Below are 21,316 nucleotides of genomic sequence, written 5' to 3'. Positions count from 1 at the left end.
AATGTTGGACGAATGAGCTATTTTTGAGGATAAACAGCACAGTGATTTTTAACAAAATATTTTCGAGTAAACCTTCATTAAATTTAAATTTGTCTTTAACCTACAAAGACCTACTTTTGATATGGGAGTATATCTTAAAGTAATTTAAGTAATTTATTGCTAATATAAAAATTCCGTACGAGTGATTCACATAATATTTTTCTACAATTAGACTTATTGTGAAAAAAAAGAGTATTATTTTTTTTATTAAATCTCATATTATTTTTGTATAAGAAAAAATACTTTAATAAAAAATAATGTAATAATAATTATGTAATTAAAATTCGAAAAGTACGAAGTAGGTATATGTAAATCATTATTGTTTAATAATTATTTGAATACTTAAAATTTAAAATATTGTATAATTTAACACTATTGAAGTGATGGACTTTATAAGTATATGCAATCAGTATTTGTACTTGTGCAAGCTCAAGCTTAGTCATAGTATTATACACCGCTTAATTAACATTTACTAGGGATTATTTTTTTTAAACCGGAAGTGAAGAAGCAAAAAAAAAATCGATTATTTTGACGTCCTCACTTAAATTATTCTTTTGTATTTAATTAAAAAGTTTTAGTTCTTTGCTAAAGTGTTTATAAAACAATTTACAATCGTTTGGTTATATATTTTTAATTTATTTTAGCGTTTATGACTTCTCGGCTGCTGCACAAAGACTGTTTGCGATAATAATATTAATATAATGGCATACGTATGGCCATAATGATAATATCACATAACAACAATATTATAATGTGCTACAAACTTGAAAGTTGTAACTCGTGTGGTGCTAACATTATTATTATATTACACCTTGTTGTTAATGGGGTAATAATATATGTTTTCAGACTACATGCAAATTGCAACTACACAGCATGTCATTTGAGAATATGATCATAATGGGAAAAGCCTCTCAGAAACTTACCACTGGAGGTTATCTGAAAAACGATGCTACGGATATCCGGTCTTCCGTTCTTCAAGATAATGTAAGTTTGTCACAGTATTTTTCATACTTACAACACACTCGCGCGCGCACACATGCACGGATAAATGTATGTCCATTATTGATAATTATGAAATCATAATAATAATTATAGTGCTAACCGTAAGAATGGCGTAAAATTTTAAATTACACTCTAATGTAATGCATATTAACTACCAATATTTATTTTTTTATTATTATTAAATATGCATATTATATAGAGTACGTATAACCATTAGGCGCTAATGTGGAAATACGTCAGCCGGTGGAAAGCTACACCGTAAACGTAATTTAGAGCCGTTAAATACTATTAGTTCGATTCCACGTGGTTTTGAAATTGAATTCATTCGCAATAAAATAATTTATGCGTCACAAATATATTATAATATCATAAGTTTAACAATGGTTATTAAAATAAAAATGCCAATTTTGAAATGGTCATGGAGACCATAATTTTTTTTATAAATAATATTCTGTTAATTTGATCGATTTGATATAAATTCGTGTCAAATAATTTTAGTTACAAATTTGAATTTTGGATTTGATTATTGTTTAAACACATTATATTGTATATAAGCTTTAAAAAAACATTTTAAATATAAAAAAAAAATTTTTAAAAAGCGTATTATAGCACATAAAAATTATTATATATTATTTGAATGTACAACATTATACATACCAATACGAAAGTCGATGATTGCAAAGGAAAACTATATATTTCGAGTAATGAGATAGGCGTTATTTCAATCGGATATTTTTATTTTTTACTATTATTATTATCTCAAGATCTCCAAGAAAATTTTTTTTTCCGATTTCATTGTGAGTATGGAAGTTATAAGCTTATACATTAATCATTTAAATATTTGATACCTATATTCTGAAAAAAATATTTTGTTTTATTTATTTATTTTTACTTTATAGTATACTATTCTTTATGATATACAGCAACAGTTCACAGTTAACATGAATGAAAATTTAATTTTTAGTTTTAAAAGGTATAATTTATTTGAGGATTAACATGTATACTTCTATTCGTAGTTGACTGTGTTGTTGATTCTATGACTGGTTTATTTTTTATTTTTATGTGAATTCTAAAGTATTTTATTGTTTTATCTTTATAATTCAAATTCGTGGTTGATTATGAATTGTTATTTGGTATGTGTTTACAAATCGCCTCAGGTAAATATGTTTGCTTCACGTTTGATAAAGTTTAATTGAGTTTAGATTTTATGAACCGTTTTAATATTGGATCTATTGAGTTTTTAGGTTATTTATTAAATATTCTAGATTTTTATGTTGTGTAAGTTGTGTTACGATAGTGGTGTAGCTCGCATACACTTGTAGTTAGTTGGATGACATGATGGAATAAATATGTTAAACTGAGGGGTCCGACGTCTAACTTTTGTGGTAGGAAATCCTATTTTTATAAGGAGTTAGTTAGAGCTATATTATGTGCTTATTAGCCGTAATCGAAATGTGTGAAAATTGGTATACCGTACAGCTATAAAGAAAATGTGCAAGTCTGTATAGGTATAGAATACTTTTGTGAGTATTTTTTTTTCTTTGGTTTATGTCATGTTAAAGATTATTATTAAAACTATTATTATTAATATATCTTGTTAATCGGTAAACTATAATTATTTTGAATACTTATCGCACTTGGTTATACTTGTTGAATAGGACGATTTACAGAATCCAAATTGACGAGCTACGTTAATTTTTAAAAAACGATTTTATTCCGTTAAACGTAAATTCTTTCTAAAAGTTTGGAGTTAGTTTGAAGAGGATTTATTGGATTATAGGTTTTATGTGACCTATTTGTCGGTCTATACTTTTGACAAGAAACAAATATGTTACTCGTAGGTATGGATTTTGAAGTCAACCCACGATTTATTTCGATCATCATTTTTACCATATTATCATAGTTTGAGTGAACCGATTTGCGTATTAAACGAAAATAAATCGTCATTACAACGTCATAGATTTAACGATTAAGTATTATAATTCACTATAAACGCCTCTTGAAAGTGTACTATTTTGCGTGTTTTAATCCATTATCATAGTCCTATATTATTTAATGTTAGATAAAATTCGTACTGCGCTACGTTTCGAACTCAATGTTAACACAATCATTTCAAGGTATATACCTAGCTGTCGTATACTATAACGGTCATTTGTTAATACCCTCTGAGTGTCATGGAAAAATTATATTATGGACTCTGCGTATAAATATAGCTAACATTTTTACAATCATCAGAGTACATTGTGTAAAACAGTAAAAATTTAAACTAATAGCTACATATCACGTTGACCACGATGTAACGATAAAAACAACATTAACAAATAGGTAAATAGTCACTTACTGCTTACAAAATTGTAATTAAAAAAAAAAAAAAAAATGGTAATATAAACGTAGGTAATGTAAGTATATTGTTATTGAAAGAATACTAAAAAGTTGTTTACATAATTACAACTATATGTATTAAACTGTATTTAAAAAACTTTTTGGTCTTCGTAAGCCCTTTACACGTACATTTATTATTGTATAATATGTCGGATTAAACTCTAAAAGGTTAAAATTATTTTAGTTTTTAGGTCAATTACCACGTGTAAATTCTATGACTTTGTAAAATGTTATTTTTTTCAAAAGTGAAAATAAATTCCCTATCGATTAGTTATTTACTACTCTATTGATACCTTTGATAAGTTTTCCGAGTTGTATTTATTTGTAGAAATCTATATATTATTTCAAATCACCAAATTGATTGCTAATTAATTAGTAATATTATTCCAGTGTTCTGCGCCAATGTGATTCTACTAATTCTGCGTCTAGTTCAGTTTTTTAAAAGCTAAACGATTTAATAAGGTATTTATTATTATGTATAAAAGTTTTTTTTTATTCTGATTAATTCTAATTTTTTTAATTGTTTCATTTATTTTTAATAAATTTTATAATAATATGCATATTGTATTATATACTATTATGTTATATTAATATTACTATATTAATAGAACTGTCACCTCTGTTATATTGTCACTTCATAGTTTTCATAGTTTAAAGTTCAAATACTAAATGCAAGTTCATTTTTTTTTTATTCTTTGTCTGATTATTATATACAGTTAGAGATAAATATGCTTTTATAACAGAAAAAAACAATCTTTCTCAATAAAACAATTTTTATTTTATATTTATATAAAAATTTATATCATGGAATAACTAGAAAACAAAACAGTTATTCCAGCTAAATCGAGTCGTCGAAAAATGTTTCTGAATTTCAGTGGCTGGTAGAATAGTTTTAGAATAATGAATTTTATGTAGATATATATAATATATATATGTTTTCTTTTAAAGGGAAAAACACACAAACTTTCCACGTTCTTTTTTATATTTACATGCAATTCAAATGCCCATTCTTTTCAATTTTCAAATTAAAATATAATAATTTTATTTTTTATATTATAATATGAATTAAAAAAAAAAAAAAAATGTAAGAAAAACAATACACTAAAACTACATTTTAAATGTTATAAGATATGTTATAGGATAATCTCTTATCCTAGGAAAAATAAAAATCTAGATTTCTGCCTACAAGAAGTGTCATCCTATTTCAATTGATTTTAATTTTAATATTCACATATTGTAAAATATATCTGAATTTATTAATATCTAACCATACAATGTATTGATTTTTAATATGCTAGAATTTGCAAGTTACATACACAACATTTTACAATCATAAAAATTTATTATTATTATAATTTTTTTTTTTTTGTTATCAGATTTGATAAATTTAAATTATTTAAAACTTTTCTTAATTTTTTTTTTTGTTTTTATAATTTAAATTGATTTGTTAATCTTGTTCATCTTAGAGTATTTATTAAAATACAAGATTCTGATAATGATACTCAACATTGTTGATTTATTGTTCATTTTTAATTTATCATTTTTAAAATGGAATAGAATAATAATTAAAATATTTTTTCGTTTCCATTCTTAATTCACAATGCTATTAAGTATAAAAACACAATTCTTTCAAATCCAGATTTTGTTATAAAATAAAACAATCAAATATAATGTGACACGACTTTTCTTTTATCATTAGTTTTTTCTATTCGATTTTTCGTTATAATTTAAAAATTAAATCTTTTAATAATCATTAGAAAATCACTATTATAACTGTATCTAATCATTGTTTATTCAAAACGGATTATTATAATGTAATTGGTTTTATATACCTCATAAAATTACACGTTCCGAAGTAATTTAATTATTTTTAGTGCCTTAACACACGGTATTATAGTAAACTATCAATGTGTGATGTTTATAAAATTATTAACGGAGATATAATTTTATCATACACTGGGATTTATTAAAATATAATACTATTTTGTACACATAATATTATAGACGTTGCATAATTAAGTGGATTTAGACAGTGGTCTATAGTTCATATTTTGTTATCGAGCAAAGTGAATTTCGTGGTTACATAACATGTTATTTTAATTAATAAATCGTTATTTTATATTAAGAAGACTTTATCTACTTGCGTTTTCTCAATATTCTGAATAATTCAATATACTTTGTTATTTTAGATTCTATGCAAACAAGATGAATACATTGATTTTTCGATTATATTATTTTTATACTTTTGTGTCTGAAAACAATTTTTATAATTTTTAATATCTATTATCTGATACTTTAGAAGGTTCAAAGTATAATAAAAATACCTAGTACTTTTTAAAATGAAAATAAAGGACAAGAAAACCCAATTTTTGACTAAACCAATTTCGTCTTAATGTTGTCACTAAAAATGAATAAATTTAGATACTTAAAATTTACATAAAATATTCATATTGACATTTATACACTACATTAAATAATTTTTGATTTAACTACTTGATTTTTTATTATTTATATACATGACAAAACTTTTATTTTTGGTTAAAAACGTTCATGTTGAAAATATCGAAAATACCTTACCTAATACCTATGTCCACAATTAATTTTATTTTAAATGTTTAAATATAATATTTACGAATTTTATCTAAGTTGCTAAATTTTTTAATTTTTTTCATATAAAATTCATACCTTAAATTCAAAAAAGTAATATAATGTTTCATATAAGTTTTATTAAAATAATTATGAACAATAATTTAGCATAGTTGCACAAATATAAATTGACTTTAAACTTTACTGTTAGAAAGTAATTTCAAATTTTCAAACATAGTCATTATAAAGTTATCTAACTTAATATAGCCTAGATTTCTTTAAAATTATCCTTAATAAGTTGTTGATTGTAATACTAAGCGAATAAATTTGTGATTTATAAATACATACCCAAATACGTATTCAAAGGTTAAGTGGGTAAAGGTAATTAATAATAATAATTTAGTTGATACAAACACGTAATAACTGTTATACCACCATAGGTATTGGATAGCATTAAGAAGGATAATAATATGTATATTTATATTTAATTATCATTTCAAAAAATTGAAAGTTACACTATGACTTCGAATGTGTGATTTAGACTTAAAATAAAAGAAAAAATAATTTACTTATTTTTAACTGTATTAATTTAATATTTTTCTCCGCATTAACTTTTAACTTTTAGAGTTGAATTTATTGTTTGTTAACTGTTACTTATTGTTTAACGTTCTTAACGTTGACTTACTTTCACCAACTTAAGTCGATTTTATTATTTTCATTAACTTTCCAACCTTTGGCTTTTTTATCTCAGGTAAAATTCACTGTAAATTACAAATTGTTGTTATAAACTAAAATTACTAACTCTCGTCTTTCTTTAACATACCTATATATGACGAACTTTTCGTTGCCTCCCCTCTGTGTACAGTGCTGATGTACATCGATAAAATAAACAAAACCTTCAGCTGCAGTGCAGGTAAATGTATTCGAAACGCATTCACCACCGACGACGTACTTACGAGCCGGAAGGGCTGCGATTGCGGTGAAGTCACGAAGCGTCGTAAATTTCACCCATCTCTCTTTACCATTGAACGTGTTCCGTTTCCGATTCGTGTATCAAAATCGTTTGAGCGTTATATCGCCTACGACGGATCCCGTTGATTGTCACCGTTTACGTAGTGTTTCGTGTTATTTCTATAAATTTACGCATAATAACTACACACAGATATTCAAAAAGCGAATTCGGCGTGTACGGCTCATTTATGTGCGTACAACATACATCCGCTTGAGCGATGGTAACTTCAAAGACTTACGTCGCTACTCACATAACAAGTATTTCGACAAACGTTACAGGAACCTAATGAAGTAACTCGTTTTCGTTGACTCAAGTATAGTACTAACTGTAACGACGTTATTTAAATATATTGCAACAATAACAAATAAATCATTACTAGTGTTACATAAATTACTAGTAATATAACTAAAACTAGTAATTACTCGTATTTCATAAAATATAAATTTACTATTGTGGTGTGCAGAAATCTTTGTAAAAAATCTTTTTTACATAAGCACGGGGTCAAGCACGATAAAATATCAAAAATAATATCAAATAAACAATAACTACTCGATGTCTCTTTTTATATAATACAGGCGTAATAATAAATAGCGTCTGTAATATTTTAGTATAATGTGTTTTTTAATAATATCTCTTTTAAATTGTCGTATCGATAATAATTTATTTTGTAATTGGGTCTAAATACAAAAGTAATTAATGTTATTTTATATTTTTCCATTTTATTTTTAATAACTCACAAATTATAATTTATGAATAATTTTATAAATACGTATAATGATTTATAATTTTGATTATTAGTCATTTGGTTATTGTATTTATGGTATTAAGATGAAAAATCATGAGCCCATTTAAGCCGAAATACGAGTGGGACTCTCGACATATTTCCAATTTTTTCCGGGTTAAGGTTTAGTACATTTAAAGATATCATCAAATAATATTTGACATACTCCGTATAGTAAACTGTACATAATATGGTTTCCGGTGTTTCATCTATAGTTTGCATATTTTTTTGGATTCCTTTCATGTAGTTTCATTGCATACGTCGGTGAAATGATCAAATACACATTTCACAGAACGCAAATTGCTGTGACAATATGGCCACGTACTCACGTGTACCTACCTATAATTTTTTTTAAATATTATTTTAGTATTTATCGTGTATATATATATATGTATATTTATTTATTAATTGTGTCTGATGTGTTTATTACGTATTAATTAGAAAACGTTGTTAAATTCTCCGTTTGATAGTGGTCGTGTTTGGGGCATTCATCTTTTAAATACGTGAAATGTAACATGGTATTAAAAGTACTGGCGTTTTCATAATTTTCAATAAAGGGAGGGGCCAGGGGCATACACTTTAGAAAATATTTCCATAATAGATTTCATTATCAATACTTTAATATTTGAAATTATAATTTGCTAATTAGTATCTAATAGCTTCTAATCTTATCTACTCCTTTGTTAGATTATTGAATTATGGATAAAGAATTATTATTTACATTTTAATGAATACTTATTAAACTAAAAATAATAATTTTTGGGTTATTGTGTTGTATGTTGTATCAAAAAAAATATATATTAATCATAAGTTTTGAAACTTTTTAATATTATACATACAAACATATTTATTTTTTATTACAATGCAATCATAAAAATGTTTAGATTACTCTTCAGTTACAATGATGATAAATGTATTTTCACCATTCTACAAACTATGCGGTACGTTAGTGGTATTGACTTATACAAGTTAATAATAATACGTCATGAATCATGATATTTATGTAATATTAATATAATATAACAGTTATATAGTTATAGGTATAGACTATATAGATAGGTATAATATGAGATATTATTTGTAAAAACTTTTTCTCCCTTTACCATACCGTATTAAACAAAATAATATAAAAATAAATAGTAAAATATTATTAGAATTATAATCACACATAATGTGTATAATGTCTGACACATTGTCAAAATTCAGAATTTGTTTTTCGATCACAATAATTTAAGAATTTCGCAATAGGTTCAGTCGAAATCTATTAATTATATACAGCAGAGCAAATTTTCCAATGATTTAAATTTTTATTTTTTTTTACTTATAACAAAATAATAGCCATTACAAACAATAAATAAGAAGACCTACTAAAATGAATAATAAAAACTAATTTAATATCAATATTATTAACGTGACACGTGCAAGTTAATAAAATTAAAATATTACTGTTTGGGAGATGAAAGATATTATAATGAAATATTCGATGTAAAATGTTTTTTTTTTCTGTACTTAGATCAAGTAAGTATATACCTACTACCAAAGTAGCTAATTGAAGTTCTTTAGTCCTTAAGATGAATAAGTTAGGCTATGGTTGTGAAAAAAAGAAGCACAGACGCATATAGTTGAATGGGTTGGCAAAACTTATTGGTATTTATGTAGCCATGTAGGTATCTGCATGTTAAAATATGAATGGTAGCGTACAGTTAATCCGAATAACTATCTATGTGAAGCCTTTCTTCGGGTTATCAGACTATGAGAGTGAGAGAGTGCGGTCATATAATAAATTATTTCATTGTAAACTGACCAGTGATGTTGTTAACTTCAATTGTTCGTTGATTAAAAATTAAAGTAGTTTTTTGGAAGTATATAAGGACAACATCGAAAATCACTGAGAAAGCGAGCCGTATAGGGTTGAGTGTTGGAAGATAAATAATATCATTGCGAGTACGTTTAAAAACACAGTAGTCAGTGCTACTGTTCACGTTTTTTTTTTTTTTTTACATAAATCTTTAGTACAACTATACCTGTTAGTTGTATAGTGTATAGTATTGTATTTTCAGTGTCGTATCTCAGTTTCATTTATGTACAATATAATACCTATATGCCTAGTGCCTACCTAATCGTCTTCTGAGTTCTGATGGTTATAAAATGTAATATTATAATATAATTACTATTTTCGTCATATTTATATACATCCTATGCAGCCATGCGGTGCATTAAAATAATATTCTTTACATACATTATAGTTACTGAATACAGAACCTCGAGCTTATTGTAGTGGTTCGGAGGTGTAACTTTATTATAAATTATTGTTATACTCGTATTATAATATTTCATAAGAAATCACCAGTAATATGGGTACGAAACATGCTTTTTTTGTGAATATTATTATATTATTATATACAATTTATCTAACATTCATTCGTATTGTACCTACCTATAATAATAATAATAATACAAACTATATAAGTCACTGGTCTGGTACAATGCAGCAAACACGATCTCCATTATATTATAATAATATAATGTTAAGTCATGTAATATAAATACAATTTACTAAATAATTTATTTAATAAATCTTACTAAATAATAAGATTTATTTGTTTTCGTTGACATATATACATGTACGAACTATGTATTAACTATTTCAGTTGAGACTCACTTTATGAACATTATTTTTAAATTAAATATTATACTAACACGGCGTTATGGATAGACGATTTTGGTACACCACTGTCGTAGGTTCATTTTTCCGTATTCTTGCAAGTTAAGTAATGCATCAAAGTATAATATTATAATCTATTATAATAATATTATGCATAAGTAAGTAAATCGTAATTAGTAAATATAATTATAGTAATAATAATAATACAACGCATGAATAAAATTAAGAATTAATTACTGAACGAAATATTTAGTAACGATCAAGAATTATAATATGAACAATAGCTGACTTTGTTTACGGTAAAAATGTAATTTAATTCTAAAATAAGTCTAATAGTGATGTAGAACGATATGTATTCAAGTAAATATTCGTGTAATTCCATTAAAACCGATATCAAACCAAAAATTTACAAAAAAAAAAAACTATGTTGAGTCTTGCGTACAACTTTTACTATGGATAATAACTCCACAAAAATGCGAGAATAATTATGATATAAAACCTAACAACGATTATAATTTAATTGTGTGGGGGTTATTGACTAAACTAACAATAAGTGTTATCTATTGAAATATTATGTAGTTATAATACGTTTATCGTTCTTTGGCGATAATCAACATTGGATAACTGTCAAAAAAAAAGAAATTTGAATAAATAAAAAATACAATTTCTACCAATTTTTATCTATGTACTTTCTTTAAATTAGTCATATTGATTTCAGAGTATTGGTTCGATATCAAAATGTTATATCATTATCCATCGCTATAATGTTTATTCAATTGTACAACAAATTATCTAGTGTAATTTTGGTGATAAAAAAAAAGTTTGACTTTTTTTCAAAACAAATTTATCATTATTACATGACTTGGTAACTCGGCATTAATATTGCAGAATATTATGACAAAATCCATAATAATATCTTCTATCTATCCCATCAAATATCTCTTAGTAAGTGACATAATAGATCCTTAGAAATATAGAGCTCTAGGCAAGTATGTAATGAAGTACTATGAAGTATTATGAAGTATATTGTCACTTTTCCATTAGCATATTTTAACAACATAGACATTATCATAAGGTTATAGATGACATAATTCTCCAAAATACCTTAAATAATTCCCTAGTTATTAGGCAAATCTTAAATCCCCATTTGAGTCATATCATAAATTTGTTTATTCAATTCAATCCTCTCAACATTTTTCTTTTGACACTCACTTTTTATATTTTATTTTAACAAATATTTTAATATTTTATAAATACAATATATTATTAAATTTTGAAATTATATTACTGCAACGTAGTATAATAAGAATGAAAATTCAGCGATGGCAATATGCACTTTGAAAATCATTACATCAAGCACATCATCATCATCATTATCATCATCATCGTCATTATTTCACCCCATTACTATGTATTTTGCGTCAGAACAAAATTTGCCCCTATAAGATCGCTAATGGTTTTTGAAATTGATTGTCTTAGTTATTTTTACAAGTGGAATTGATGTATATATTATATAATTTTGTCATAATATATTGATGTATTAAGTGTGTAGTCAAATGTGCCAGTTTAATTTGAACTTTTTCTTATTAAATATACGCGATACGCCTACCTTCTAGATATACAATCATTAAAGTATTTTTCAAATAATATAATTTGTATTGTATTATAAATTTGAGTGGATTTCAGACCCTTGTAAGCCCTAGGTATCAATTTTTAATAAAAAAAAAATAATACTTAAACACTTTACCTAAAAACATAATTTGTTACCTCCTGTATAGTTCGATTTAAAAATGTTAAAATATCTGCGTTTATAAACAATTATATTTTACATATTATTAGCGTATATTTTTATACTTATAATTGATATACATTTATGTTCTAATAAAACCAACCAATTTATAAATAATTCAAACGTTTTATTCTTATGAATAATTTGATTGAATTGAGAAATGTGTTCAATCGATGCAAAATAAACATATTTAAATATACTAGTTAGCAAATGTTTGCGTGAGTAAAATTTATATTATTTGTAATTTTCAAAATGTCAGCGATGATTATAATTTATAAAACAAAATAACAAAAAAAAAAAAAAAAAAAATCACAATTATAAAATAATTTTAGTAGTTATGAATATAATATTCAATTCGTATTGAATATTATATTTATTACAAAATACATATAGAATAAAAATAAAAAGTACAATCATTTTTATTAAGTTGCACTGATAAAACTGTAAACAATTAATTAAAACGTACAAAAAAAACTTCTTTTATCACTTTACTTTAACCGAAGACTGATGACAGACACCTTAACTAGATAAGTAGCTGGTACTTACTTAAGATCGGTGGTTAGGGTAGTGCAACGGATCAGTATTCAGTACACAGCACTGTGCATTGTCTGTTATTTTTATTTTTACAAAGCTTTTAGATGCTTCAGTAAAAAATGTTATTTTTATTTTTGTCATTTTCTTCGGGCAAAAAAAACATGTAGTTTGTTGAACGATTTAGTGTAACAATTTACTGTAAGCGAGCTTCATCGCCGTTATTCAGTACCTATCACTGTAAAAGTGGTAACATTATATTATTATTACTATTGAAATAAATAAAATATGTTTTGCTATAACTGAAAAATAATTATTGAACTTTACGTTTTACTGTTCAATATGATATTGTCCACAAGTACTCTTCCTAAAAGTTTAATATAGAATATTGCACTTTCACAAGACGTCGTTTAGCAAAAAAATATCGCGCTCTTATTTATCACACATTCGTCGTTTATTCATCTGTTGTATTGATCGTACCACAGCAGCCATTTCATTGTATTTTACGACTTTTCCGCCTGAATTTTTTATTACTATTTGATCGATTCCCAATACTATATTATGTATGTATTATAGTTGTTTAATAATAATTTATTATCAGATCTTATACGGAAAAAAAATAATCGCCTAGTTTTACTTCCATAAATTCTGAACTTAATCTTAAGGGATTTCCTTATCTTCTTCATTTTACCAAAATTCTCTAGCTCAGCCCCATGATCAAGTTTATTATTCATACGAACAAACTGAGCGTTAATGTTCTGCATTTCAAAATTGAAAAATTAAAATAAATTAAATAACGTTCCTTAGAGGCATGGAAAACAATGGGCTGTTGCGACGATTATATGTTACATATTTTATATTGTAATATTGGTATTGAAATAAACAATAACGAATCATAGCATTCGTAAAACAATTCTGAGCAATTTCAGAGTAAATTTTATAATCTATTTGAAGAAGTCTGTTACCCCAGTACCACCAAAGTATATATCAAAGTACAAAATATCCTATCGATTGTTATTTCATTCGTAACCATTTGGAAAATTATAATTATAATTATTTATATTTATTTGAAGCAATAAATATAATTTTTTCTTAATAATAATACATCTCCTTGAATAATTTGCTTTCTTCTAACATTTGTTATTTTGTATATTTCTGAGAAAATTAAAATTTTTAAAGAGGTATCAATTATTACTTTCCAATCGGTATTGTAGAGGTACTTTAAATTGTTCGAATATTTTACTACTCAAATTAATTGCACTTCCAAGTGCAAATTATTACGATTGATGGCTGCTAGGAATATTTAATATAGTTATTATTTTATTTCGACCGAATAATACATAGGTACGTAACCAAGGATCTAGTTAGGTTAGAAGATTATTTAAACAAAAAACACGTTTTTTTTTCTAACTATTGTTATTATTTTTTTTTTTCAAAATGTCTTACTTAGAAAATGTAATATGTACGACGTACGTGTGATTCGAATTAATATAGTTAATAAGAAATGAAAAATGTATTTCACCTAACAAAAAATTGCTTGAAAAACTCAAGTTGATTTGAAATCTTCTGTCAGCTAACAAAAACTGTTTCAGAGATAAAATAACAAAAGAATAATCTCGTAGTAATTTATGTGTTTTTAATATGCACCCAGAAAAATACAATAATGTATGCAGTACATATTCCATAAGATAATCATGTCACAAAACATTATTATCGCTGCAGTCATAATTTTACTTATCGTAGATATTCAAGAAAAAAACAAAAAGTCATTATTTGACAAATTACGGATTTTTAATATCAATACAGTTTATTAGAAAAAAAAAAATACGAACAAAATAAAATAAAAAATGAAAATTTTTTGAAAAGTTGCATCATATTATATTATATAACGAATGGAGTACGATGATTCCTATAGGTCCTCTAAATTTTAGTGATCAACTACCTATTGGACTTGTATAAATCTACGAGAACTGAAGCTGATTGAAACATGATATCCATGGATTGATATAAAATATTATAAAAAATAGTTGTTTTTATTAATTAGCATTATTTTAAAATTTAGACCATTGAAGTAGTGCAGCATCAAACATTTAACCAGATTAACATTAATTTACTCACTTCATGACAGTTATAAACAATTTTAAGTATTTGTAAATATTATATAATATGTATAAAAACTATTTTAAATATTTTAAATTTACATATAGACTTTTTTTAAAAGTATGAACTTTGGTGCGGACAATAATTTAATAATAACTATCAGAGCTCCTATAAAAATCGAAAGTTGATGGTGATTTTACCATTGCGGTGCTTAACAGTGTGAAAAATTACAATTTTATAAAGTGCTATAAAGTCGCTATGCATTTGTACATTTAACCAATAAAAAATCAAAATCGTAATATATTTTTAATAATAATAGCGTGTCAACGAACAAAACATTACAACAACTCGTCATTTATTATAAATTTTAATATTATATGCATATAATATAGGTATAGGTTACATCGCGGTTTCCGGATAACTATCACGCGTAGTTCTATAATTATTGTTATTATCTTATCGCCAAGTTTCAATGCAATGTATAATAATATATACTACACATGTAATCTTGCCATCACACAGAGTGATTTTTTTTTTATTCGTGAACTTGCTTGTTTCTTATATCTTATGGAAATATCATTTTTTTTTTTTCATTACTTACCGTTGTGCACAACACAGTTGCGGTTCTTATCGTTTTACATTTTGACTTGATAATTATTATCGATATGACGTCCTCGAAAAGAGTATAATAATTATAATTATTATTCGAAAACTGCTCGTATTCTCTGCAGAGACGTCTCGTCGGGTCCACGACAAAACGATCACTCCGTATACTTCTCGTTCGCAATAATAATAATATTATTTGTTACGTTTTAATGATAACCCGCACGAATGCGCAACTATATATATATATATATATTATACATTATACTTACGTGTCGTTTTCGCAGATGGCGTGTTTCGAGATCTTGAAGAACTTCTCGTATATGGTCACCACTCAGGCCATGCAAGTGAAAACAAACATGCTGCTGTCCGTGTTGAAAATCGCCGAGGTCGACATACTACTTCCGGTGTCCAATTCGAGGAGTGTGAACCTGTCGCCGGACACGTGCACGGCAACGCTGCTACTGGTAATTATCGCGGCGGCGGCTATAATCTAGAGCCGAAGACTTATGATGGCACCGCTCTCGAACGTTATACTGATAATACCATTATTTTGCTATATTATCGCTGTAAGTACGTCATTGCGTATAGAGCGAGTTTCGTCGAGTTTACTTTTTTCTTGTAAATTTCTTCATTTTTTTTTTTTTTTTTTTTGTTATATATATATATTATTAAGTGTCATACTCCGACTGGTACACGACGACGATGGTGATGATATAATGATATCGATTTGGCGTAAATCCAATACCTTTTGATCCATATTTGATCCTATAAAAACGTACTATAATACTATGTATTACCATTATAGCTTGCGACTATCGTCACTATTCTATATTTTTTCCCCGTCGCTACCGTAATAATATTACTATTATTATTACATTATTGTCTCCATATGTCCTCTCGTAGTTCTATGACGTTTTTATCACTTGACGAACGGCTTATTCCCACTATCGATCACCAGTGTACGTAATAGATTCTCAAAACGGTTATTATTATTTCATGCCTTTTCGAATCGCTCAAAAACTTAAATTACCACGATATACCATAATATTATTGTACATTAGATGTACTGTTATTTCTAACGCTTCGATCGTTTATTACGATGATCATAATATTATTATATATTATTTTATCAGTAGGTATATTATAAAACTTGGGTGTTCGAGAGAGTGTTTCACCTGTACTAATTAATCGATGTTGAGATGGTATTCATTAGGTAGTGTGTTCCGTAACGATTATTCGTAATCACACGCGTCTTGTTAAAAGTGATGCTATAATATTACAAAAATATAATGTAGGTACGATGTTTTAGTAAAAACAATATTGAGCTGTACCTACATCGTAATTGCGTATATACAGTAATATGGCTGCTTACACTGATGCTGATTCAGTCACGATGTCTGAAAGCGGGTGAAAAACTCAAAATTAATTTGCTTAAGAACAAAATAAAATTACTATTATTATATAACGCAACGCGATCTAAGGAACTCGAATAAATTGTCCACTGTGCTTATTATATGGCCAACCATTTTCCGGAAACTTGACAATTTGAAATATTAATTTAGAAAACAGTGGCGCTGACAATGTACAATCAACGGACGGATAGGGTCACAGCAAACAATTTCATAAAACCCAGGCAATCAAAAGCAGGTGATTTTCCTAAAATAATATATTTTCTGAAACCATAACCATATTATTAATACAACACATAAATTTCTACCAGCCTATTCGTATACTTGTTTATTTTTCGGAGAAAACTTATCGTCATTTTTCACTCCGGATTATTACATAGTTGATAATTTAATCACTAAAATTTTACAAAACTGAACACTAATATTTTATGTTTGTTTATAATACTTAAATTTTTTTAATGAAAAATAAAGTGCTATAAAGTGAATTTTCAGATTTTTTTAATATATTATCATCAGAAAAATCAATTTCCTTATTCTTTATGAATTTTGAAAACATGTTCAAGCATGTACCTTTTAAATAAATGAGGTGAATTCAAGTGGCTTATTTTGTTTTTATCCTAAAAATGCAGAAATAAGTGGTAGTATCGAAATAGTTGACATTAATTTTTCATTCCCACAGTCGTCATTTATCTTGTGTAATATTTTTTACTAACGTGTACTGACTTCCACGTTAGAACGATTGTCGTGTATTATTATTTTCTTTAAAAATATTATATCAAAATGATGTCAAGCACTTAAAAAGTCGTTACATATATTAAAATAATTATTATATTATAAATTATAATACAGAGTACATTGTCAGAACTGCCCACGACGACCGTAGTTTACTGGTCAGTTTTGTACCAGTACGGTTGTATCAACTCCACTTGGGAAATCGATATTAATGAAATACGCGTATTCACGAACAAATATTATTATCATTTACTATCTGTTTCCCATTCGTATCGACCGGGTATTTCGTTTATATATTATATGACGCATATATTGTGTGTAGTAACTGTCAAAAAGACGTTTCACCTCCATTCCCGTAAATTCGGTTCGTCGGACATTATATACGTGCGTCGTATAATACGTGGTTTACGGGACGTAAGTTGTAGGTATAATAATGATAATAATAATATATAGTATGTAGTAGAGTGGGCTATATTATGGCATACAGCACACTGTTCGTGTTTTGTGCAAGGATCCTGAGTACACACACGAGCTCGTGAATAAGTAACACAACTGATGAGACGGTGGTGGCATTCTACAGCGCTATATTGCCTACTAAATAATTAGGTATGAAAAGTCGAGAGTAGGTATAATAACAATATGCGCACAACAAAATGCTTATGCGTCGCGGGCCTCACTCGCTGTTATACTGTTTTATCGGCAATACGTCTTTCAAGTCCACTTGAGGCAGAGGTTCCGAAACTTGGTTGTGAGTTCCTGTCAAAAAGATTATGTTTTTATCAAATATTTACGTTTAGCATACACGCATTGAAGTAAAGTACCTACTAAAATCATACACACGATAAAAATATAAATATATAAACTGTTTATAAACTATAAGCCATAGGTACAGTGATACAATATTCACGTAATCTGAATGCAAAATAATAAAAATCAAAATTAAAATACAACTTACATAAAAATAACGCAGTTATTTACACAACACTCATTAAGTTTCTGATCTTAATGTAAATAGGTACACATGAGCATGCACACTGGGACAATATTATGAATAATTTTAAATTTTTAAAAATCGTAATAAAAAGCAATTTAGAAGAGATATAAAATACAACAAATCTGGAATCTTACAAAGTCGAGGGCCTAGCGAATATTCTCGTCGTACGCTCCACCGCCCTCCATTCACCACCCACCAGACCCATTAGAGTGCGCTCGCTAAATTCAGACGTGCGTAACTAGAGCTCTGCTACTTCGGTCAAGGGCTTGCGATAAGAACAACGACAAACACGTGATACGAATTTAGACTCGCACAAATAACTGTGAGTGTGGTGAGTAACGTTTAATACATTATGAAAGAAAAAAAAAACAGAGTTTCGCAGGGTGATCGAAAAAGCTCAGCTGTAAAATGCACGCAAGCTGCAAATTCTTAAAAAAATAAACTTTTGTGAAGTTTAGATTTTTTGGGGGAAGGAGGGCAGAAGAAAAGTGAACAAAATATATTCCACGGTTTGTAACTCTTTGCAGTACTGAAAACGACTGCGCAATGTATTTATGTGTTATAATATGAAGAATTAAAACATTACACGTATCACAAATAAAAATATAATAAAAAGTTATGCTTTTATTATCTAACGTAATAGTTAAGAGGGATATTAAAACGGTATTGAATTCGTTTTGTATTTTTTTTCTTAATATGAAATATTTATTTTAAATGTACAACAAAAGTTGTTTTCGGTAATCTAAATTTAGAAAAGTCTAGCCCATTCGAAACTTCAACAAATTATGCATTTTTTTTAAATAGAACCAGCTACATTATGTTCTCTTATTTGTTAATAAGATCAATGGGAGTTGAGCTAACTTTGGTCTTAACTGAAGAGAGTAGTCACATTTTTATTGTTACTAAAGTAATAATTTAATTTAGTTCCCATAAAAAAAAAACTATTTATCTAAACTTAACTTTCATCATTTAAAAATTAACAAAATATTCAATTGTGAATATAGCTTCTTAAAATTAACAGGTGAACAATGGGGTAACGACATAGTAGAGCGAAAATTGATCATAGCAATTCATAATATGTTGTTTTACTATTTCATATATTATAATATAAATCGTACACAGATTGGATTTATTTTAAAATCTCTAATACCTATCACAGCAATTAAATAATATAAATACAAAAAACCTAAACATTATTTTTCATTAGCAGCTCAGCAAATAATATAGATGCAGACATATTATAACCGTTTAAAAAAAAAATAAATAAATCGACCAACAAAATGTAAGATTCCAGTAAAGTTGTTAGTTGTTGAGTAGATATTTTAATCATATTATTATAGTTTTACCTATTTAATATTATTTCACGAGTAAGGATTTGTGTGTATGCAATTCATGTCGCATAGCTGTATGATACTGTTTTAAAAAAATATTACAATATTGCTGATGTCGATTCATCGTCCACCACTACCGTTTAAAAGTAACAGCGTGTGTTTAAAAAGTTCCATGCAAAATTGTTGTTGTTATTATTATTATTATACCATATGACATATAAATAAAGTAACTCATTCCTTTACGAGGCTTAAGTACTCAAACCGCATTTTTTTATTGTTTATTAATTAACTTTGTCAACTATATACGAAACATAAATAAGAACTATAATAAAACAATAATAATTATCATCTACGAAAAATTAACAATATAATTTATATTTAAACATAATTTGATAAATACCTACATATAATTGGTGCCTTGAGTGTTCATTAAGGTATCCTAACGTTATATTTATTTTTTTTGCCGATTTGTGTACAATACACTTAAAAATATAAAACATTTATTTTACGATTATTAGGCATGACAGAAAATAAATTTATAAATAGAATATTATATGCAATGCTATGTTAAAACATTTAAAACTATAAAAGTAATTTTTTCTCGACATGAAAATTAATTAACATAATTTACATAATAATTAAGTATTTTCAGTTTTCACCGTATTTTTTTTTTAAAAAAAAGCAATAATAATAAAATATTATGTTTTGACCAAAACGGACCTTTAAAGTAATTTATCATAAAGGCTTTATGTATATGCACATTGTGCGTGAATTTCTCAGTAGGTATACACATAAAACGATATTTTTGTGATTCAAAATAGAAAAATTAAAACGACCATTAACAGCAGGACACATTACATAAGTATATACTCTATTATGAAATGTATGCAAAATAGAAATACAATACTGTCATTTGCCGTAAAAACATACTTGGTAAACTTAAATGAATTTTTTCTCTCGTCCGTGTAGGTAGTTAAACAAAGAATGAGTGAATATTTCTTATCTCTACAAACAACTATAAGCAACCAATTTTTTTTTTTTAATTTTCTCATTTATACTAATTCAAACTTACGTCTGTGAAGGAACTACGACTACATTAAACAAATATGACAAATATCGCTCGTTAAAACTTGATACCTGTAGCGAAAACTATGTCAGCACGTATTCTTAAAAGGTATACACGTCATGTAAAATCGACGATGACAAAATTGTATGCCAGTCGTGCCACAGCATTCGTCGTCATCGTCGTCGTCGTCGTCGTCTATAATATTATATTTATTTTAAACTGATCGCATAACGACAGCGTACTATCAAGTAGCTATATCATCGTGTTTGTCGTCGATCGATTGATATAATA

At 26.7% G+C, this 21,316-nt stretch overlaps 1 protein-coding gene and 1 long non-coding RNA gene across 3 annotated transcripts in view; one reads left to right on the top strand and one right to left on the bottom strand.

The window, feature by feature from the left end:
- Window positions 1–21,316, top strand: part of LOC114124529 (GDNF family receptor alpha-1) — a 187,612-nt gene that overhangs the window by 157,352 nt on the left and 8,944 nt on the right. For both annotated transcript variants that reach the window (XM_050205159.1, XM_050205158.1), the window contains exons 13-14: window positions 886–1,023; window positions 15,778–16,059. In XM_050205159.1, coding sequence (XP_050061116.1) covers window positions 886–1,023; window positions 15,778–15,987 — 348 coding nt within the window. In that variant the 3' untranslated portion in view covers window positions 15,988–16,059. The remainder of the gene's footprint in view (window positions 1–885; window positions 1,024–15,777; window positions 16,060–21,316) is intronic.
- Window positions 12,463–15,896, bottom strand: LOC126551547 (uncharacterized). The gene is made up of 3 exons (XR_007605472.1): window positions 15,763–15,896; window positions 15,489–15,660; window positions 12,463–13,025 (listed from the first exon to the last, which is right to left on the bottom strand). It is a non-coding gene; the product is annotated as an uncharacterized LOC126551547 (long non-coding RNA).

This window comes from Aphis gossypii, chromosome X (genome assembly GCF_020184175.1).
Source record: "Aphis gossypii isolate Hap1 chromosome X, ASM2018417v2, whole genome shotgun sequence".
Classification (NCBI taxonomy): Eukaryota; Metazoa; Arthropoda; class Insecta; order Hemiptera; family Aphididae; genus Aphis; species Aphis gossypii.
This window is presented reverse-complemented; position numbering and strand designations above follow the sequence as displayed.